Here is a 23,303-nt window from a genome sequence, read left to right as displayed (position 1 = left end):
TAGGGAGCACAGCGGGAGCTGCCTTAGAGCTGAGGATGGCATGTGACCGCGCCAGGGTCCTCCTCCACGCAGAGGAACGCCCTGGGAGTGCCGTGGCCAGCAAGGTAGGCGGGGACCCTCTCTCCTCCCTCAGGCTGTGCTCTGCCTTGACCTAGTACTTCCTGTGGGAACCTTTCCCCTGCCACGTCCCTCTGATCACGCTGCCTGTGCTCTTCCCAAGGCCAAGAAGAACGTGGTTGTGGCAGACACTCCCTCTGCAGTCTTCCACTACGCAGAGACTAACTCAGACGAGACCGTCTCCAGCAGGAAGACGGATGCCATCTTCAGAGCCGCCAAGGAGGACCTGCTCACCCTGATGAAGCTGGACGTAAGTGGCTGCCCCCCTGCCTTCTCTCTGGCTGGGGTGAGCAGGGAGACACACACAGTCTCCGCAGAGGCAGGTGCTGACTCCCACAGACTGTCCTTCTAAGGACCCACTCCTTTTGGGCATCGTGTCCCAGGTCGGGGTGCCACAGCCCCTGCCTGAGGCGGGGCTCCCTCTGGGGGTGCTCAGGATGGCGCCCTTGTGCCGGTGGCTTTGCACACCCTCCCCTGGCACCTTCTCAGCACATCCCTGCCCTCCCGCGCATGCTTGCAGGTGGCAGGGGAGGGGCTGTGAGTCCTGTGTGCTCTGCAGACGACACCACCCAGGATGCCCCACAAGGGTTAGAAGCCATGGCTCTCCTGACTGTTCATCACCTGCCCGTGTTTTCTTTATCCGTTTTCCCTCACATTTTAAAGAGCTGTAAATACCTTGTATACAGAAAAATGTGGGTGCCCATGGAACCACCATGCTAGGGACCAAACTATTAGTAGCTCCCAAAACCAGGTGTGTGCCCTCCGTGGCGGCAGCCCCTCCTCCCCGGGAAGACCACTGCCTTGCACCTGCATGGGGACTTTCTGTGTGTGATTCATCCCGTGTCCTCTGGGCCCGCTGGGCCTTGCTTGGCGTCGTGTCTGTGAGTTGCCCACATGGTTGCCAGTCCCAGAAGCTGTGCCAGCGCAGGAATGCGCTCATCCGTGCCCACCCCTTGTCCACGCTGTGGAGGGATGCGCGCGCGTCCATGCCCCCGGGGTTGTGCGTCACCTCTCGCCCAGATCGGGGGCTCCTGGCCCTGCGTGCGTGACAGCAATCCGGGTTTCCAGCCTTTTCCATTTCAGATAAATATGGGCACGGTGCTGAGTACAGCTTTCGGTTTTAATTACATTTTCTCGATTCCCAGTAGGGCCGGGCGCCTTCCACGTTTCTGCTTCGTCTGCCTCTTGGGGGACAACAGTTTGAGACTTCTGCCCATTGTTCTGTCTCCCTTTTTGACTTTCAGGGTTTCTTCATATTTTCTAAATGAGAGTCTGTTGTTGCTTATAGCTCTTGCACATAATCTGCTCTAATATTTGCCTTTTTTGCTTTCCAAATGGTACCTTTGGTGAACAGAAGTTCTTAATTATAACACAGTAAACTACCAGTCTTTTTCTGTATGGTTAGTGCTTTTTGTGCCTTGCTTAAGAAATAGTTCCTTACTCCCACTTCGTAAAGATGTTTTCTGTGTTGTTGTTTAAATGTTTTATTGCTTTACCTTTCTTAGGTGTTAAAGAGATGGAGTTAGTTTTTGTGCAGGATGAAAGGAAGGAGTCTGAATATATATATATATAAAATATATATATATATATATTTTAATATTTTATTTATTTGACAGAGAGAGAGACAGCCAGCAAGAGAGGGAACACAAGCAGGGGGAGTGGGAGAAGGAGAAGCAGGCTCCCAGTGGAGCAGGAAGCCCGATGTGGGGCTCGATCCTAGGACCCTGGGATCAGGCCCTGAGCCAAAGGTAGACGCTTAATGACTGAGCCACCCAGGCACCCCTGAATACGTATGTTTTTGCTCGTGGATTCCTGGTTGGCCCAGCACCCACACTGGCAAGTCCGGTGTTTCCTGCTGGTCAGCTGTGCCCCCATCGTAAGCCTGTCTGGGGGGTCCTCTGTTGTTCCCTGGCACTACTTTCGGTGGACATGCATGGCAGTATAGCTTTGCCGCTGGGGCTGCCCTCCTGGAGGCCTTCCTCCCACACCCTCCCTGCTCACAGGAGCTGCCTTTCCTGGCCCACTCATCGGAAAGAGCGTTTTTCATGACATTTTTGTCCTCTGTGCCCAACTGGGTCAGCTTTAAGGCCAGAGTTGGGGGCTAGAGGAGGAAAGGAGCCAAGAGCTTCCCGCTGTACCTCGTGCTGCTCTGTGTCTGCCACGCTCTCAGCCAGGGGCCCTGCCTTCTGTCCGGAGGGACACAGAGGCTGCAGTGGGCTGACTTCCTGCAGTTGCCATCCTGCTCACAGGACGGTTCACTGACGGGAGCTCTAGGTGACGAGTTGGCAGCCGCACACCTTTCCCGGCCCCAGTGTTGCCGTGAAGAGTCGTGTGCTGGTCTTTCCTCCTTTGAAAATAATTTTCCTCTTGCTGCTTTTAAGATATTTTCTTTGTTGGGGCACCTGGGTGGCTCAGTCAGTTAAGCACCTACCTTCGTCTCAGGTCATGATCTTGGGGTTCTGGGATTGAGCCCCGTGTTGGGCTCCTTGCTCAGCGGGGAGCCTGCTTCTCCCTCTTCCTGCTGCTCCTCCTCCCCCTGCTTTTCCTCACTCTCTCTCTCAAGTAGATAAATACAATCTTAAAAAAAAAAAAAAAGATATTTGTCTTTGGCTTCCTGCAATTTCAGAACTGGGCATGGATTTCTTTGGTTTATCTTACATGAAACTCTGGGCTTTTTCAGACTGGGCCTCTGAATTCCTTTTGAAAAATTTTCAGCATTTTCTCTTCAAATGTTGCCTCTGCACATTCTCTCTCTTCTCCTTCAAAGACTCTACGGAATGTATGTTCTCCTTTATCTTTTCTGTCTTACCCCTTTTTTGTGTATTTTCCATATTCTTGTAAGGCCTTGTACTTGACGTATGTGTTCTGTTTTTTATGGTCTTTAATTTGCTGTTAAATCTGTGTGTTGAGTTCTTAGGTTTGGTTACTCCGTTGTGTGGTTCAAGAATGTCTACTTTTTTTTAATCTGCTACTGAGCAGTGGCGCGTGACTTCAGTGCCATCCTCACAGCCCACAGGTGGGAAAGGCCTTGCACCACAGTCCACCCAGCAGCCAGTCTCACCTCTCCTCAGCTATATCACAAATGGGTTTTTTCACTACTTGCTCATTTTTTTTTAACAGACTTTATATTTTAGAGCTGTTTCAGGTTCACAACAGAACTGAGAAGAATACAGAGAAGAATACAGAGATTTCCTGTATACCTGCTGTCCCCCCTCTACCCGCCATGTGCAGCCTTTCCCGGTACTAACACCCCCGCCCAGTGAGGCGTTCGATACAGTAGACATGTCCTCATCACCCAAAGTCCATAGTGTTACCTCAGGGCTGTCTTGGTGGTGCGCACTCTGGGCTTGATGCAGTGACACATGTCTGTGGGGACAGCCTCACGCAGAGTAGTTTGCTGCCCTAAAATTCCACTGCTCCACCTGTTCGTCTCTCCTCCAACCCCTGTCTTCTTACTGTCTCTGTAGTGTTGCCTTTTCCACGATGTTGTTGAATCATACAGTGTATAGCCTGTTCACGTTGGCCTCCTTCACTTGCCGTGAACTCTTGTAAGGTTCCTCCATGTCTTCATGGCCTGCGAGCTCATTTCTTTTTAGCACTGAATGGTGTTCCGTTGTCTGGAAGGGACCACAGTTTATCTGTTCGCTTACATCTTGGTTGCTTCTAGGATTGAGCAGTTGTCAATGTCCATGTGGGCCTACATTTTCAGCTCATTTGTGTAAATAGTAAGAGGTGCAAGGGCTGTATTTTATGGTAAAAGTAGGTTTAGTTTTTGCAAGAAACCACCAAACTGTTTTCCAAAGTGGCTGCACTGTGTGGCATGTCCCCCAGCCTTCAACGACAGTTCCTGCTGCCCCGCGTCCTCGCCAGCATTTGATGTGGTCAGTGTTCTGTACGTTAATGGATTTTGTCCATTCCAGCAGGTGTGCGGTGGTATGTTCCTTCATTGATTATGCCCGTGGTGCCATACGTAAAAAGTCATCTTCCAACCCAAGATCATGTGGATTTTCTCCTGTGTTATCTTCTAGGGGTTTATTTTGTATTTTGCACTTAGGTCTGTGATCCATTTGGGGTTCCTTTTTTTGAAGGGTATAAGGTCTGTATCTAGATCCATTTTTTTAAAGATTTTATTTATTTATTTTTGAGAGAGAGCGTGCGTGCACTAGCGGGGGGTAGGGGCAGAGAGAGAAGCAGACTCCCCGCTGAGCAGGGAGCCCAATGGGGGACTTGATCCCAGGACCCTGGACTCATGACCTGAGCCGAAGGCAGACGCCTCACCGACTGAGACACCCAGGAGCCCCTTTAGATCCATTTTTTGCATGTGGATGTCCAGTTGTTCCCATACCATTTGTTGAAAAGGCTATATTTTCTCCATTTTATTGCCTTTGCTCCGTGTCAAAGATCAGTTTACTCCATTTATATTTTTGGTCTGTTGATATATTTTTGGGTCCTCTGTTCTGTTCCATTGATCTCTTTGTCAACATCTCACCAATACCACACTGTGTTGATAACTGTAGCTTTATAGTGAGTCTTAAGTCAGGGAGTGTCAGACCTCTAATTTTATTCTTCTTCTGGATGGAAGTGTTGGTTATTCAGGGACTCTTGCTTCTCCATATAAACTTTAGAATCAGTTTTTTGATATCTACAAAATAACTTGCTGGGATTTGATGGGATTGCATTGAATCTGTAGATTAAGTTGGGAAAAACTGACGTCATGACAATACTCAGTCTTCCTATCCATGAACATGGAATATTTCTCCAATTCTTTATTTTATGATATGTTTCATTAAAGTTTTGTAGTTTTTTCATGTATTTTTTTAGGCTTATGCATAAGTATTTCATTTTATGAATGCTAATGTAAATATTGTTGTGTTTTTAATTTCAGATTTCACTTGTTCATTGCTGGTATGTGGGAAAGCAATTGACTTTTGTGTATTAACCTGTTATCCTGCAGCCTTGCTATAATTGCTTACTAGTTGTGGGAGTTTTTTTCTTGATTCTTTTGGATTTTCTACATAGATCATCACTTCATCTGAGAACAAAGATGGTCTTATGTCTTTCTTCCCGATCTGTATACGTTATATTTCCTTTCCTTTTTTTTTTTTTTTAAGATTCTATTTATTTATTTGAGAGAGACCATGAGCGGTGCAGAAGAGGGACAAACAGGCTCCCTGATGAGCGTGGAGCCCTGTGCAGGGCTCTATCCCAGGACCTGAGATCATGACCTGAGCCAAAGGCAGATCCTTAACCAACTCAGCCACCCAGGCGCCCCTTTATTTTCTTTTCTTGCCTTATTGCATTACCACAGACTTCCAGTACAATGTTGAAAAAGAGTGGTGAGAGGTGACATCCTTGCCTTGTACCTGATCTTAGCGGGAAAACTTCGAGTTTCTCATCATTAAGATGAGGTGATGTGAGCTGTAGGTTTTTTGAGGATAGTCTTTATCAAGTTGAGAAAGCTCCGCTCTATTCCTAGTTTACTGAGAGCTTTTGTGATGACTGGATGTTGGATTTTATCAAGTGCTTTTTCTGCATCTATTAATATGACTATGTTGATTTTTCTTTTTTAGTCTGTTGATGGGATGAATTACATTAATTAATTTTCAAATGTTGGTCCAGCGTTGCATACCTGGGACAGATCCCACTTGGTTGTTGTGTATAGTTCTTTTTATATGTTGTTCGATTTGATTTGCTAATGCTTTGTTGAGAATTTTTGCATTTGTGTTCCTGAGAGATATTGGTCTATTTTTTTCTAGAAACGTTTTTGTCTGGTTTTGGTGTTAGGGAAATGCTGGGCTCATAGAATGAGCTAAGAAGAATTGCTTCTGTTTTCTGAAAGAGATCGTAGAGAATTTTTTTAAAAATTTTATTTATTTATTTATTTGAGAGAGAGAGAGAGTAGGAGCAGGGGGCAGAGGGAGAAGCAGGCTCCCTGCTGAGAGGAGAACCTGACACAGGGCTCAATCCCGGGACTCTGGGATCACAACCTGAGCTGAGGCAGAGGCTTCACTGACTGAGCCACCCCGGCGCCCCTATAGAGAATTGATAGAATTTCTTTGTTATCTATTTGGTAGAATGTACCGGTAAACCAGCCCATATGGACATAGTGCTTTCTGTTTTGGAAGGTTAGTAATTGCTGATTAAATTTCTTAATAGAAATAGGCTTATTCAGATAGTCTCTTTTTTTCGGTGAATTTTGGTGGAATGTGTCTTTCAAGGAGTGGGCTCATCTCATGTAGGTACCAAGTCGTTGAGCACAGAGTTGTTCATAGTACTCCTTCATTTTCCTTTTCCTTTGCTTGGCATCTATAGTGATGCCCCTTCTTTCATTTCTGGTATTAATAAGTTTTACTCTTTTTTCTTTCTTTCTTAGTCTGGCTAGGGGCTTACTGATTTTATTGATAAGGGCTCTGCACTCAGCAAGGAGTCTGCTTCTCTCCCTCTGCCCCTCCCCTCCGCTGTCTCTCTAAGATAAATAAATAAAAATCTTTTTAAAAAAGTATGTTGTTTCAGGGTGCCTGGGTGGCTCAGTGGGTTGAGTGTCCAACTCTTGATCGTCGGGATTGTTGGGATTGAGTTCAAGCACCACATGGGTGTAAACATTACTTAAAAAAAAATCTTGGGGCGCCTGGGTGGCACAGCGGTTAAGCTTCTGCCTTCGGCTCAGGACGTGGTCCTGGCGTTATGGGATCGAGCCCCACATCAGGCTCCTCCACTATGAGCCTGCTTCTTCCTCTCCCACTCCCCCTGCTTGTGTTCCCTCTCTCGCTGGCTGTCTCTATCTCTGTCAAATAAATAAATAAAATCTTTAAAAAATATATCTTAAAAAAAAAAGAGAAGCGTGTTGTTTAATTTCCAAGTATTTTCGGATCTTCCATTTATCTTTCTGTTAGGACTTGTAGTGTCGTTCCACATGCTCTGAGAACAGACATTGTATGATTAGCATTTTCTTAAATTTATGAAGATGGGGTTTATGGCAGAAGATACAGGCTATCTCAGAGAATGTTGCACGTGAGAAGACTGTGTTCCGCTCTTTTGTACGAAGCAATTTATAGCTATGAATTGTGCCCCATTGTTGGATGGTTCTGTTGACCTCGCTGTGCCCTTCCTGATTTTCTGCCGCCAGCTGCAGCTGCACGGAATCCGTCTACTTCCGCGGCAGTTCTGTCAGTTTGTGTCTCGTGCAGGTTCGTGCTCTGCTGTCAGGCATGCACACACCACGTACCAGGTTGTTACGTGTTCGAGAACTGACCCTTTATCCCTATGTGATGCCCGTCATCCCTGCTAATCTTCCTTCTCTGGGGTAGGCTTCATCTGAAATGAACAGAGCTGCTTCTGCTGCCTTTGGTTAGTGCTAACATGGTCTTTCTCTGTTCATCTCCTTTCAAGCTGTGTGTGTCTTTCCATTTAAAGTGGGTTTCTTGGAGACAACATGCAGTTGTGGCTAGTCGGACAATCTTTGTCTTTTAATTGGTGCATTCAGACCATTGATGTTTAGGTGATTATTGATATAATCGGGTTACTATCTACCACACTGCTTACCGTTTTCTATTTGTTGCCCTTGTTTTTTGTTCTTATTTTTGTCTACCACTATTCTGCTTTTTGTCATTTTGATTGGGCATTTTATATGATCTGTTTTTTCTTCTTTTTTAGCTAGTTTGTTACATTCCTTTTTTACTTTTTTAGTGGTTGCCCTAAATTTGCAAGATACATTTACCCCTAACCCTAGTCCACTTTCAAATTACAGAGACATAATCAGAAATATATGTATTGGTCTCTGTCTGCGGCTCCTGACAGCTCCTGAGGTGACTCTGGACGGGGCTGGTCACCAGAAGAGACAAAGCCACAGTCAGAAGCTTGGCACTTTCAGCCCTACCCCCATCCTCCAGAGAGGGGAGACGGGCTGCAGACTGAGTTAATAATCCATCACACCTATGTGTTGACACCACCACAGAAATCCCTAAACTACGGGGGTCAGAGAGCTTCCAGGTGGGTGAACACACCCACGTGGGCAGGGTGGTACACCCAGAGAGGGCACGGAAGCTCCACGACCTTCCCCCCCATACCCGGCCCTATGCATCACTTCCACTGGGCTGTTCCTGACTCGTGCCCCATGTAACAAAACCGGCGACGGCACACGCATGTTTCCCTGAGTTCTGTGAACTTGAGGAGAGGGTTGTGGGAACCTTCAATTCATAGCCAGTCCCTTGTGTAGCCAAGTTGTGTGCACCCTGGGGACCCTCTACTTGGGACTGGCATCTGAAGTGGGGGCAGTCTGGTGGGACGGAGCCCCAACCTGTGGGGTCAAAACTGGATTGACTTGCAGGCTGCCCAGCAGGTGTCGCAGAGAGCCGGAGACCTGCCCCGCGTGGGAAACAGAAAGCCCCTGCGTGTGGCTGGACGTATTCAGTGTGTAGGGAAACAGGGAGTTTTCCTTTTAAACACTATACTGCTTTGAAGAGTGTGAGAACTTGGAGCCACATAACCCTGACCTGCCACCCCGGGACATCGTAGCATGCATACCAAGTACGGGCGGTGCTGTTGCATTGCTGTATTGAAGATCAGTTAAGAATAAGGACAGGGAGGGTTGCCCAGCTGGCCACCCTCAGGGGAGTGTGTGACTTTTTTTTTTTAAGGTATTATTTATTTGAGAGAGAGAATGAGAGAGAGAAAGCGTGAATTGGGGGAGGGTCAGAGGGAGAAAGAGATTCCCTGCAGAGCAGGGAGCCCAATGTGAGACTCATCCTGGGACTCCAGGGTCATAACCTGAGCCGAAGGCAGATGCTTAACCACTGAACCCCCCAGGCGCCTGGAGCTTGTGACTCTTTTAATCTCAGTGTTGTGAGATCAAGCCCCACGCTGGGTGTAGAGAGTACTTAAAAATAAAATCTTAAAAAAACAAAAACAGGGGCGCCTGGGTGGCTCAGTCGGTGAAGCGTCTGCCTTCAGCTTAGGTCGTGATTCTGGGGTCCTGGGATCGAGCCCCACGTTGGGCTCTCTGCATGGTGGGAAGTCCGCTTCTCCCTCTCCTGCCTACCGCTCCCCCTGTTTCTGCTCGCTTGCACTCTGCCAAATCACTAAATAAAATTAAGAACGAAAACAAAGAAGAAGGACAATGAGGTGTTTGTTTTGCCTTTGCTGGATTCTCCTGTGCTCTTTCTCTGTGGAGATCCATGGCTGTGACCTTTATCATTTTCCTTCTCTCTGAAGGGGTTCTTTGAACATCATGCGAGGCAGGTCTGCTGGCAGCCGAGTCCCCGGTTCTCATTTGTTAGACATCTTTATTGCTCCCGCACTTTTGAAGGATGATTTCACTGGGTACAGAATTCTAGGTTGTTTTTTTCTCTCAACATTTTAAATATTCGACTTACTCTTTTCTTGCTCCTGTGCGTCCAGAGGAGAAGTCAGATATCATTCTTACCTTTGTTCCTCTTTAGGTCAAGTGTTTCTTCCCTCGGGCTTCTTCCGGGATCTTTATCTTTAATTTTCTTTTTTTTTTTAATGATTTTATTTATTTATTTGACACACAGAGAGAGACAGCCAGCGAGAGAGGGAACACAAGTGGGGGGAGTGGGAGAGGAAGAAGCAGGCTCCCAGCGGAGGGGCCTGATGCGGGGCTCGATCCCAGAACGCGGGGATCACACCCTGAGCCAAAGGCAGACGCTTAACAACTGAGCCACCCAGGCACCCCTATCTTTAATTTTCTGTAGTTAAGCCTGGTGTGGGTTTTTGGCATTTGTCCTGCTTGGCTGGGCCTGTGGTTTGGTGTCTGACATTAATTTGGGGGGTCCTCCTGGCCTTCCCGTCACACATATGTTACACGTTTGTCGTTGTCCCACAGTCCTTGGGTATCCTCTTCTGTGTTTATCAGTTTTGTTTGCTTGCTTGCTTCTCAATTTCAGGGTTTCTGTTGCTGTGTCTTCAAGCGTCGAGACTGCTCGGCGAGTCCAGTGTGCAAAGGAGCTCGTCAAGGGGCTCATTTCTGCCACCCTGTCTTTATCTCCAGCTTCTCTCTTCGGTTCTCAGCATTTCTGCCTCGGTTTATCCTTGTGTGCTGTCTACTTCATCTTAGAACCCTTAGCCTGTATTAACCACAGTTGTATAAAATGCTGGTGTGAGGGTTCCAACACCCCCGGCAGGTCTGAGTCTGGTTCTGGGGCTGCTCGCTCTCTTCTGTGTTTTGTGTTTTTTGTGTGCCTTGTGGCTGTTTCTTGATAGCGGGACGTGACGTCCCTGGTCAAAGGAACTGTGGGCTCCTTCTGCTTCTCTAGCGTGATCCAGGCAGGGAGTCACTGGGGTTGGGTGCATGCCCTTCTCAGCCCCACAGTTGCTGCCACGGAAGCCCCCACCTGGGGCCAGTTGGAGGGGGAGCTGAGAAGCCAGCCCAGCACAGCAGGGGTGTGGGACCTGGGATCCGCTCTGTGGCTCCTGCCTGGCTTCCAGGAGTACAGCCACCTCCCAGGCCTGCTTTCTAGGCCTGTCGGGTTCCTCTCGGCTCTGGGCTTGAAGAGGGGGAATGGGAGAAGGGGTGTCTTCCTCCCTTGGGATGGCAGCATACCCTGACTCCACAGCCCAGCATTTCATCCGTACCAGATAGTAGCCGCATTACTGCCAGCTGACCTTTAATAGCTCTGTGCACCTTTGAAAAGATTCATGGTTTTGAATTGCTGCTTTAACGACATTTGTTATATTAAACTTATAATTAATGAGGAGAGAAAGCGAAGGCACTGCAGTCAACAGATGTTGAGTGATGGGGCGGCGAGGCATGGGGAGCAGGGTACGCGGCGGCCCATGTTGGTCTGTCTTCAGCAAGGGCTGTGTGCCTGGGTCGTAATTCTGTTTCACCCCCACCTCCCCTTCCAGCCCTGATGGACCCCAGCAGTTTCCCCTGAGCACAGGCCTGTGGAGAACAGAATACTCTGGGGGCTTCAAAATGTTTCCTTTCCCTCCCTCTGCTGGAGACCCAGGGGCATTTTTCCCCATTTTCTGTGGGAGCCCACTTGCGCTCCTGCAGGTAGAGCTCACAAGACCCCGGGGCCCCATGACTGGGCGTCCTGTGCTGATGGTACCAGCTTGCCGTGCGTGGCTGTGCAGGGTCCACCTTGGCGGGGGTCTGAGCGCGTGTCCGTGTTCCTCGTGGGGGCCAGGGCCAGCCTCCTTGTGTTGACCCCTGCGTTCCTGTTTTTAGGACCCCTCGCTCTTGGATGGCCGGGTGACGCTTCTCCATGTTCCGGGGGGCACGGTGGTGTCGAAGCAGGGAGACCAGGTGAGCAAAAGGCCGCAGCTGGAGGGAGTGGCGCCCAGGCCTGCCCAGTGCTGTAACCAGCGCTGGATGGACCCTGAGGAGGCGGCCTCCGTGTGGCCCAGCCTAGGCACACGCTGGACGTGTGATGCAGAGCCTGTCATCCCCGTGTCTGGGGCACTCTTTACCCCGGGCTTGTGGGAGTGCCTGCAGACATGTTGCCAATCACCCAGCCTGTCCTTCTCGCGGGGAGGGTACATGTCCACGCTCACAGACGCACACGTACGTACATTTGTACGAGAGTCACCACTGATCTCACAGTCAGGTGCAGAAGAGATGCTTTTATTTTCCTCAATTCTCAAATCCAAATACAGATGAAAAATGATTTTTTTTAATGAAATGAACCTTATTTCTCATTCTGAAAGCCGCCTTCTGCTGGGCAGGCAAAGACAATCTCCGCAGCGTCTGCCCTCCGGGGAGCTCGTCTGCCCTGGTGCTGGCATGGTCTGTGTGTCTCCCTCTGCAGGAGTTGGGTTTTCTCTGGCTCCGGCACTAGCATGGTGGACCGTGTTTTGTCTAGTTTGCTTTTAGAGTGGCTTTGATGAGACAGGTCTTTCTTTTTGGGAGAGCCGACTGAGCCTGGGCCCTCCACTCCTGTCTCGTAAGGGTCCAGGTGATCCCGGCTGGCTGTGCAGACCCAGGGACAGGACTTGGGGGACAGATGTGCCCAGGCAGCAGGAGCCTGTGGGCCTTGGATGGGGAAGGCGTCGCGGTCCAGCCTGGGGGGGCGGGGTGACATCAGGCCCCCGGGGAACTTTCTGAGGCTGTCCGAAGGCATCAGCGTCGCTGCCTCTCCCTCTCCCCCTTCTTCCCTCTTGTCTGTACCATGACCAGGAAAGGCTCTTCCTTTTCCCCAAAGGAAGCAGACTGCTGGCTGACTGTGTTGTGCCTGGTTAGTCTGGGCCACGGGTCAGGAAAGCCCGCGCCTGCTGGTCAGCGTCAGTCCTCACTACGGCCTTCCGTGGTGCATAGCACCCGGGGACCCCTCAGAGGCTGTGGCGGGGGGGCACGGGGTATAGAGCCAGCTTGTCTGCTCCTGGCCTCCCAGAGCTTTGCACTGGCCCCCCTGCTCAGAGCAGAGAGGAGTGGTCCGACTAGAGCAGGGTGAGCGGGTCTGGAGAGAGGCCAGGTGATGGACACAGGTTAGTTGAGGTTGGCATCAGACTGGTCTCGTAGGCGCACCTGGTAGACGTGTGATGTGTGCAGGGCCACGTGGAGAGAGAAGGAAGCACGTCTGGAGGCCCTGGATGGCTGTCTCCTGGGCAGCAGGGCCACAGAGCCTGGGAAGCAGCTGCCTGGCAGCACGCGTGTCCGCACAGGCCCGCTGACGTGTGGGGGGTGTATGCGTCTGCCACAGGCTAGGCCCAGTGCCGCTAAAGAATTGACCTCCTGTGATTGACGATCAAACGATAAAACCGTGGACCCTGCTGACACTTTTCCTGGGAGAGCCTGGGCCCAGGAATAGTGACACGAGACAGTGCAGGCACAGGAGAAGCCCAGCCTGTGGCAGAGCCCCCATGGTCTCCAGCCCACACCCCTTGTTTGGTCAGGACGTGAACATCCTCTTCGTGGTCTCGGGGCTGCTGCACGTGTACCAGCGGAAGATTGACAGCGAGGAAGACACCTGCCTGTTCATCGTGCGCCCCGGGGAGATGGTAGGCCAGCTGGCTGTGCTCACGGGAGAGCCCCTCATCTTCACCATCAAGGCCAACAGGGACTGCAGCTTTCTCTCCATCTCCAAGGCACACTTCTATGAGTGAGTCTCTACTGGGCCCTGACCTGCCATGAGTCCAGGCCGGCCTGGGTGGCTCCTTTGCAGGTGGTGGCTGTGGTGGGGCCCACGTCAGGCACCTCTCCAGGTCCTGCCTCTGGCCCTACTCATGCCTGCGATGGGAGTCCCAGGGACAAGGGCGAGGGGTGTCTTGTGAGGGCGGGGGCGAGGTACAGGACGGGGGTGTCGCGCTGCGGGTTAGCCCAGGAGGACTCCCACTCGTCTTTAGGAAGACACAGTCCACATCACCCCTAAGCCTGGGCACAGACCCTCGCCAGCCCCGTCCCCCCTGTCCAGGCCCACACATGTCCTCAGCCTGGTCTCCTGCCTGACTCCCCTGTGTGTGTGTCTGCGTGCGTGTGCTCACAGTGTGAGTCTCCTGCTGCAGGCAGCTCCTGCCCTGTAGACATTATCTGGTGTCCTGAGTGATCTCATCCAATCCTGGGCCTTTATGTACCGAATTCATATCTCCCCCACAAACTTCCCTCCGAAGTGCAGGCTTGTGTGTCAGCCTGGTGTCTTGACATCGCCCTGGGGTGCCTCAGGGGCTTCCTTAATCTGTTGACCAAAGCTGAACTGTAGATTTCTCCCCACTTTGCTCCCACTCCCTCTTTTGTCTACTCTGTGACTAGTGACTCTTATCTGCCCATCGCTCGGGCCGAGTCCTGGAGTGGCCCCAGTCCGGCTGCAGCCCCTGAACTGACCATGCCCCTGCTGCTGGCCTCACCACCAGCAGCCTGTTCACGCATGGCGACCAGGGAACCAAGTCCATTGTGTTCCTGCAGGCCAGAGCCTCCCGTCATGCCCAGGATCCACCCACCACCTTTCCCGGCTCAAGACCACACGTGGTCGCTGCCCTCCGACCTCTCAGCCTCATCCTCAATCTTCTGCCCCCTCTCAGCCCCTTTCCCCAGCCACTCTGGACTTCATGGCACATCACGGGGGGCAGGGACTTTGCATCCCACTACTGGGGTCGAGCCCCCATGTGAGGCCTGTGCTCCGAGTACATCTGTGGGGTAGATGCAGCAGGCAGGGGGCTCCGCGGGCTGGCCCAGGACTGCTGGCCACTGGGTGTACATGGGCCACGATGGAGCAGGTGGCTGAGTGGGCACCGAGCTCTGTCCTGGCCCTGGGCCCATGTCTCTGTCATGTGCTACATGGCATCACTGTTTGATAAATGGGGGTGTGGGTCCTTCCAACTTTCAAGTGCTGTGGCCTGGAGGGAGGGGGTAGCACTGGTGGGATTGGCTCTAGGCCGTGGTGGGGCAGGAGTGACTCTGGCCTGGCTCGGCAGGATTATGCGGAAGCAGCCGACTGTGGTCCTGGGCGTCGCGCACACTGTGGTGAAGCGGGTGTCGTCCTTCGTGCGGCAGATCGACTTTGCGCTGGACTGGATGGAGGTGGAGGCTGGGCGCGCAGTGTACAGGTGGGGCCCGCGGGGGTGCAGGTCTCTGCCCTCTGCACCGGGGAGACGGTGCCTGTGACAGACGCAGCTCTGCTCCCTGAGGTCACCACACCCGTCACACGCTTTCTCACGGGCGTCCTTCCATGTCATTCCCTGCAAATCCACACTGTCGTTTGAGATGGTCCAGCAGAGGTGCCGTTAAAGGGGCATCGATGGGGGTGCTCGTGTGCTGAGTGTCTCCCTGTGATCTCGTCTGGGCACCCGTAGCTCCGTGTCACAGCGGCGGCTGCATCCAGGGTCACGCACATGCGGGTTACAGCTATCGATTTTCACGGTATTGAAAATTAAAACTAAGGACATTTTACATATTTAATCATTTATTTAAAAATCACAATAAGCCATTTACATATTAGCATATGTATTTTTATTTTTTTAAATACTTCATTTTTTTTTAAAAGATTTTATTTATTTGAGAGAGAGAGAGCGTGTGCATAAGCGGGGCGGGGGGGCAGAGGGAGAAGCAGGCTCCCTGCTAAGCAGGGAGCCCGATGTGGGACTCGATCCCAGGACCCTGGGATCATGACCTGAGCCGAAGGCAGACACCCAACCGACTGAGCCACCCAGGCACCCCTAAGCATATGTATTTTTTAATGGAAAGTAACCATATTTTCCAAAACAAAAAAATACAGTGAGAAGATTGCATTCTTTTTTTTTTCCCCACCTCAAATAGTGGAGGGTTTCCTGGCCTTGCCCCTCCACTCCTGACAGCCTCTGTCCCTGCAGGCAGGGGGACAAGTCAGACTGCACCTACATTGTCCTCAGTGGCCGGCTACGCTCCGTGATCCGGAAGGACGACGGCAAAAAGCGCCTGGCGGGGGAGTATGGCCGTGGAGACCTCATCGGTGTGGTAGGGCCAGTCTCTCTCCTCACCATGCCCTGCCCTGGGGTGACTATTAGCCCATTACATGGGCAGGGGGAGGGAGCCCTGGAGGTAACCTGAGGAGGGCTCCTACCCCCCTCATCTGGGTCATGCCTTTCCTGGGGGGTGACTTGCGTGCTCCCACCTAGGCAGTCACTTCTGAACGTCTCCAGGGAGAGCAGCCGGCTGGCCAGGGGTGGGCACCTGGAACAGCCCCTTCGCCCCTGCCAGGAAAACATACCTCAAGGTGGTTCCTCTGAGACTTGCATGTAGGACGAGGCCCCGGCTGAGGGACAGCTGCCTGGTTCCTTCCTGGTGCCTGACCCCAGGTCCCAGTGCTGCTGGCAGCACGCCCTCCTGCAAGCTCTCACGGATGCTTCTCCAGCAGCGAGGGGTGGTTAGACTAGCCCTTCTCCCATTTCCCCCCGTACACCACCTTCCAGGAGGGCTGCCATGTGCTCTGCCTTCTGGTTGGGTTCAGAGTGCAGTCAGCGGGGGGGCGTGAGCAGTATGGCCGTGTCTCCCCAGCCTCTCTTCTGCAGGTGGAGACGCTCACCCACCAGGCCAGGGCGACCACAGTGCACGCCGTTCGGGACTCGGAGCTGGCCAAGCTTCCGACAGGAGCCCTGACATCCATCAAGCGCAGGTACCCACAGGTGAGCGCTACTGCTGCCGGCTGCCTTCAGGGAGCAGCCCGTCCAGACCGTGAGCTCAGGATTATCAGGCACTGGGCTGCGTCCTTCTAAGTACCAGACTGAGGTGCAGATTGCAGTGACCTAGAGCAGGCAGGTTGCACGTTTTAAAGGAAGTGTCCGTGTGGACCAGCATGTGGGGATAAGGGCCTTGCGACAGGTGACTTGGGCACTGCCAGGAGGCAGGAGGCGGACTTGGGGACCCAGCGAGTGAAGCGTGCCTGGCCCATCCCATAAGACGAGTGATGTCCCAAGTGATGTTTAAAACCGGCGAGGAGTCTCAGGACAGGCAGGAGTAAGCACAAGGAGCATGTAGTTTCCACAGTGCAGGGCTTCCTTGCTCTGCATCCGGGAAAGGTGACCTCGGAATCTGGAGAAGGCCGACGGAGCTGGGGCCAGTGGCCGGCAGCCAGCAGCAGAGGGAGGGGAGTCTGTATTGCTTCTGGGGTAGTTAGCGTGGCTGGTTTCTGGAATGGCCTCCCTGCTTTAAAGTGGTAGGGGTGCCACCAGGGACAGGGGAGAGCCGCTGAGCTCGGGTTTGGAGACGGGTCAGCGGCGGAGCTGCCGGCCGAGGAAGAGATGGCTTGTTCTTCCCTCCTCAGCACCGTGTGCACCTGTCCCACGAGCCTCTCTGCTCTAGAACACATGGAAAATCCCCCAGTTCGTTTTATGAAGTTAATTTTAATACCAAAAGTTGAAAAAAATGCAGAAAAGCAAACTTTCAGTCATTTCTCTTAGTGCCATAGCTACAAATACTCTACATATGAGTAAATCAACTCTAAAAAATATGATTTGATTAGGGCGTGTTTAAGGAATGTTAGCCCAGGGGCGCCTGGGTGGCACAGCGGTTAAGCGTCTGCCTTCGGCTCAGGCTGATCCCGGTGTTCTGGGATCGAGTCCCACATCGGGCTCCTCCACTGGGAGCCTGCTTCCTCCCCCTCCCACTCCCCCTGCTGTGTTGCCTCTCTCGCTGGCTGTCTCTCTCTCTGTCGAATAAATAAATAAAATCTTTAAAAAAAAAAAAAAAGGAATGTTAGCCCACAGGACGGCGGTAGAGTCGAGACCCCCGCGCACCTGTGGTGTCCCTGCTCCCTGCAGGGAGCCGCCTCCTGTTGTAGCAGCAAGGTTCCTAAGGGCACAGCCGGTCGGGAAGCTATGCCTTTGCAAGCAGGCCGGGCCACTGCAGGACTTGGCTGGAGGCCCTGCTGCATCCCACGTGGGCAGGCCCAGTTCCGTCACAGGGCAGGTCTTTCCAGTTGGAAACCAGGGAAGGGATGTCTTTTTGTGAGCGATTTAGAGTGCCTTCCCTGGGGAAGCAGCCCAGGGGGCCACGTCAGGAGGCTCTCCTTTGGGCCGCCCAGTGTCCTGGGCACAGGGAGCTGGCCCAGGGAAAGGGCCATACCCTCTTGGCAGGCCACCATATTTCTGGCTCCAGTTAGCTAGTTCATAGTCCTTTACTGTCATCTTTCATTTGGATGTTCATGCCCCAGATTTGGTCCCTGAGGGCCCCTTGGAGTCCTTCTGCTGTGCCCTGTGCGGTTCTGGCCTAGAACCCTTGGTCCCTTTGGTGGAGCTAGGCCTGCCCAGTGGGCCCATCCCAGGAGCTTCCACGGTCTTCCTTTCCCACGCCAGCCTCTCCCTCTCCAGCAGTGAGAACATCTGCTCCCATCCTGAGCTGTTTAGAAGTGTGTGCCATCCCTCCCTCAGGACCACCCCACTCTGCTGCATAGTGTTACCCCACACTAGGCTGCTGACATCCCCTCACACCCCGCCACTTCCAGCTCCATGCTGCTCTTGCCCCTGCCAGACCTGGCAGTACCCAGCCTGGCCCCAAGCCACTGTCCTGAGACCCACCTAGGGAGGGCCACCCCCTTCTTCCCTCCCTCAGCTAGCACTTCTGCCAGCCTGTGGTGTTTGGGGTAACCTGGGTTCAAATATGAGGGCCTGGATCTAAACCCCAGGAGACTCCTATGAATGGCAGGATGGTTGTGGAGGTGGCTGGGGCCAGTCTGCGGGCCACTGGGAGGTACGGGGTCACTGGGAGCAAGAGTGAGCCAGGCCATTTCCTCTTTTTTTTTTTTTTTTTTTTAATTTTTTATTATGTTATGTTAGTCACCATCCTTAGTTTTTGATGCAATGTTCCGTGATTCACTGTTTGCGGATAACACCCGGTGCACCATGCAATACGTGCCCTCCTTACTACCCATCACCGGCCTATCCCAGTCCCCCACCCCCCTCCCCTCTGAAGCCCTCAGTTTGTTTCCCAGAGTCCGTAGTCTCTCATGGTTCATTCCCCTTTTGTTTACCCCCCACCCCCGTCGTTCCTCCCTTCCTTCTGCCGGGCTGCTCCCTGGTGGACCCATAAAAAGACCCTCTGCTCATACCCACTCCCCTGGGGGTCCACAGACTTCCCCATCAGAAGTTCCCAGGAGCCCAGGGCCTGTCCTGATGCTTGTCCCTCATTCTCTGGCTACTGCTGGGTTGACCACCACTCAGAGCAGCCAGGGCTTATGGGTGCTCTCCCACAGGTACTGGCCTTGCCTAGACCCCAGGCTTGCTCTGTGCCCTCCAGCACAAGGGGCCCCATAGGGGGGCTGCTGCCAGCCAGCTTCCCCTGCCCCCAATCACTGTCTCTGTCTGTTCTTGGATTTCACGTAAATGAAATAGTACAGAACACAGTGTTTTCTGTCTGGCTTCTGTTACTTGGCGTGATATCTGAGGTCTGTGTCTCAGCGTGTTCCTTTTACTGCAGACCAGTATTCCACTGTGCACTGCACTGGCTCACCTGTCCTGACATTCAGGCTGTTCCCAGCGTGTGGCTGGTATGGAAAGGCTGCTGTGCATGTCTCTGTGGCACACTTTTTCATTTCTCTTCAGGGCTTCCTGAGAGTGGCATTGCTGGGTCAGAGGGTAGACCTACGTTGACCTTTTTCAGAAACTGCCGACCATCCCCGTGGGTGGGGCCCTGGCACCGCACGGCCCGTCACGGGCGGCACTTGTGTGCTGGGACCCTTCCACGTTAGCTGCTCCCGTGTGGGAGGTGGTGCTCCTCAGGGTGCGAATTTGCAGTCCCCTGAGGACGGAAAGTGTCGAGTGCCTTTTCGTGTGTTCTTGGGCTTGTTCTGAAACTTTTTCACTTGATGTAGAATTATTTTATTGTATTTTTAATTGTTAAATTGGCTTTAGTTAGAATTGCTGTAAATATGTAACTGGACAGTTGTATCATGGGCATGTTTTTTTTTATAAAGATTTTATTTATTTATTTGACAGAGATAGAGACAGCCAGCGAGAGAGGGAACACCAGCGAGAGAGGGAACACAAGCAGGGGGAGTGGGAGAGGAAGAAGCAGGCTCCTAGCAGAGGAGCCCAATGTGGGGCTCGATCCCAGAATGCCGGGATCACGTCCTGAGCCGAAGGCAGACGCTTAACCGCTGTGCCACCCAGGCGCCCCCATGGGCATGTTTTAAAGGCTCGTCTCTTCTAGGGCTACAGATGTAGACATCAGTGGGTAAAATGCTATGTTTGGGATTGGCTTCAAACTCTTTCAGGTGTGAAAAAAAACCAAAACTTTTTCGGGTGTGTGTGTGAAATAAGGTGATTACAGCCAGGTGATGGGAGGGTGGGGTTCGCTGCACTCTTCCCTCACCTGTTGTGTATTGTAAAATTTTCCGTAATAATGTGTTGGTTTTTTTTTTTAATTCTCTCCAATCAACAGTTTGATGCTAGATTAGTTATAAACAAACCAGACTCCTTTTTAGCTTCTGTTTCGGGTCACAGCTCAGACTGTTTTTGTCTCACGTGCTAAAATGGGGACAGTTTGAGTTGCCTCTCGCATGGGTTTATGACTCCAGCATCCTGGGGTAAGAGAGGCTCTCTGAGTCGGTTTGCAGGGGCCGCTGGGTACTGAAGCCTAAGGTCTCAGCCCGCTCCCTCCAGACTCAGCCCCAGAGCTCGGGGCTGTGGATGGTCAGGAAGCCAGCCTGAGACCGAGGCCCGGGCGGCGGAGGGCAGGAGAAGCAGCACCAAAACGACCTCATCTGTGCCATCAGCGTGCTTTCCGATACAGCTTAGGGTTTACTGACGCTGACAGCAGCTTCTCTTTTCAAAGTGGTCCTGTACTGCATCCAAAAGCCCCAGAGGGAGCGGCCTGGACAGTTCATCCTCTGTCAGCTGTAACCCTGAGTGGTCAAAAAATTGAACTCACTTCATTTTTGTACAAAAGTATTTAAGCAAATTACAGATATCTTGGCATTCCAACCTTAAATACTTTGCGACTCTTAAAAATTCAGTGTTAACGTAGCCGTGTAATAGTTTCTAGATATGATGTAACACCCAGCCCTTGTCCTGCCCAGGCCAGGCCTCCTCAGGAGCACGTGGTGAGCCCTCCCTCAGCTCCGTGGAAGCCCTTCCTGGCCTGCCCATGGGGTGGTCGTGGCTTTCCCTGGTGCTTCCCTTCCCGGGAAGTAAAAGGAGACCCTGGCCCAGGCGCCAGGTCACAGGACATGTGCCCCTCATACCTGCCGGCCCCCAGCGGGCTCTCTGTGGGGCAGCCCCTCATCCCATAGAGTTGGGGCCCCTGTCCCGGTGACCAGCCTGCCAACTACACCAGTGCCCTCAGCCCAGAGGGGTTCACAGACATGGTGGTTTTGAAAATGTCGATCCACGGTGCTTCTGTTCTTGGTTTAAATGTGTGGCCTCCTTTCTTTCTCTGCCCCCAGGTTGTGACTCGGCTGATCCATCTCTTGGGTGAGAAGATTCTGGGCAGCCTCCAGCAGGGAACTGCAACAGGTGTGTCCTTGGGAGACCTGCCCTCCCGGCCAGAGGCCCCTCCTGCCCCGTGGCTGCTACAGGCCTGGGCGTGGGCAGTGTGAGAGGGAAGCCCCGGTCCCCCGTTGAATGTGGAGCTGAACCTGGCACTGGAGGGTGCTTGGGGGACGCCGTGCCTGACCCGTGCTGAACAGGTGAAACAGTTCCCCAGTGCTGGGACTTTCCCTGTCAGCTTATGTGTTCTCTTCTGGTTCTGATTCTGAGAAAGTGCTTTGTGAAGTACTCAGTGGCCTCCGTCCTGGTGAACAGCAGCAGGAACCACCTGCACCTGCCTTGGCCTGCGGTCCCCTCTGCTAGAACCCCCTCATCAGAGCCCTGCACCCACCTTGCCACCCCAAGCCCTCCACCCCTCAGTTCCCCTTTTCCACTTCATTTCAATCCCCTGACTCATCTCACCGCTCCCCAGTCAGTTCCTGTGTAGTCTGTGCCCCGGGCCGACTTGGGCACTGCAGCACTGTGTAGAGACACAGGACTGTGTCTTGTGGAAGGACTGTGGGGTGGGCCAGTGTGCCCAGTGGGAGCAGCAAACTGTGGCGGTGCCCCTCAAATCTGGTACAGCTTGTCTCAGTTGACTACATCTGCAAAGATGCTATTTCCAAATGAGGTCACACTCTGACATCCGGGGTGGACATGGGAGGCACGGCCCAACACGTGGTGTGTCTTCATTTCACCTCTGACCTGCATGGTTCTGTTCGAAGCGGGTTTTTTGTGGAAAGCATATAGTCAAGTTGTGTTGTTGTCATCCCGCCTGACAACTTGTTGTGTTCTTTTTTTAATATTTTATGTATTTATTTGAGAAGGAGAGAGAGAGAGAGAGCATGAGCAGGGGGAGAACAGAGGGAGAAGGAGAAGTAGGCTCCCCGCTGAGCAGGCCCTCCCCCCCGAAGCGGGCTCGATCCCAGGACCCCAGGATCATGACCTGAGCTGAAGGCAGATGCTTCGCCCACTGAGCCGCTGAGCACCCCCCGTGTGACCACGTCTTTAGTTTGTGTGCAGACCATCTGTGTTGAGCACACTTACTCCCAATCTGGGATAGGTGCCTGTCGCTGCACTGTTTCCTGTCCTCCCCTCATTTTCTTTCTCCAGATCCTCCTCCCATCTTCTCTCGAGTTCCTTCAGCCTTTCTGAGTATTCCGTTCCTATATTTCGGTCGTGATTCCAGTGTGCATCTTCAGACGGTACTTTCTGTAGCTGCCGTGGGATCGCAGCTCCCATTCCTCAACCGGCCCTGTCACCCCGAGTGGCCCCCCGTACACTGTGGCTGTGCTTAGTGAGCCCCTCACGCTGCACAGGAACTTGTGCTTTCGGCCAGCAGCCCTGCTGGAAGCGCGAGAGCGGAACTGTCTAGAGTACATCCCGCTCTGCTGTTCTTCACCCCAGCAGCCCTTCCCTTCCATCCGAAGAAGCACCTTTCACAGTGGTCCCTCGGGGCAGGTCTGCTGCTACATGCTCTCTGAGTTCCCTTCACCTGAGACTGTCTTTGTTTCACCTCCATCCCCAAGATCCGTTTGCTGGATGCACCGCTCTGCCAGCGGCCCCTTCACCACGGCACCTGGGAACCGGCCGCCTCCAGCCTCCACGGCTTCTGATGAGAAGCCCGGACATGGCTGTTCCCAAGTCCGTTTCCCATCCTTTCTCTCTGGGTGCGTTCAAGACTTTGTCGTTGTCCCTAGTTTTTAGAGACTAAATGCTCATCTTGTTGGATCTATAGATTTATGTCTTTTACCAAACTTGGAAAGTTTTCAGCCTTTATTTCTTCAAATATTCTTTCAGCTCTGTCCTCTTTATCCTCTTCCAGAAATCCAGTGACACAAATGCTAGGCTAGACCTTCATTATTGTCTCCAAGGTCTTTTGGGAACTGCTGGTTTTTCCCTTCCTCCGACGTTCAGATGGAATAGTTTCTTGCGACCTGTCTTCAGGGTCATTGGCTCTGGCCTCTGTCTTCCTCGTGTTTGTGCATTTGCGTTACTGGTCATGATTGCTACTGCACTGCTTACCCTGTCAGGTGATTCCACATTCTGTGACATGCTGTCACTTTTGTCCGTTGTTCTAGGTGAGATTTTCCTGGCTTTTGGTATGGCTGGTAATTCTGGATTCTATCCTGTATTTCAGGCATGATGTCATGAGACTCTGGTTCTCTTTTAAATCTTCTGTTTTAACAGACTGTTGGTGTGCTCATATTCCCAGAGCATGTCCTGGCCCTGACTATGTTTGAACGTTAGTTCAGTTCTCAAGGCCTTTGCAGTATTACTCTGGCCTGCCCTACTGT

The 23,303-nt window shown here is 52.3% G+C and overlaps 1 protein-coding gene across 1 annotated transcript in view; it reads left to right on the top strand.

Annotated features, from left to right (window-relative positions):
* Window positions 1–23,303, top strand: part of PNPLA7 (patatin like phospholipase domain containing 7) — a 69,269-nt gene that overhangs the window by 21,902 nt on the left and 24,064 nt on the right. Inside the window, 8 exon segments of the mRNA XM_034664901.1 lie at window positions 4–104; window positions 221–367; window positions 11,306–11,383; window positions 12,970–13,175; window positions 14,485–14,616; window positions 15,379–15,502; window positions 16,057–16,170; window positions 20,925–20,994. Coding sequence (XP_034520792.1) covers window positions 4–104; window positions 221–367; window positions 11,306–11,383; window positions 12,970–13,175; window positions 14,485–14,616; window positions 15,379–15,502; window positions 16,057–16,170; window positions 20,925–20,994 — 972 coding nt within the window.

The sequence above is a fragment of the Ailuropoda melanoleuca genome, chromosome 7 (genome assembly GCF_002007445.2).
Source record: "Ailuropoda melanoleuca isolate Jingjing chromosome 7, ASM200744v2, whole genome shotgun sequence".
In the NCBI taxonomy this organism is placed as follows: Eukaryota; Metazoa; Chordata; class Mammalia; order Carnivora; family Ursidae; genus Ailuropoda; species Ailuropoda melanoleuca.
This window is presented reverse-complemented; position numbering and strand designations above follow the sequence as displayed.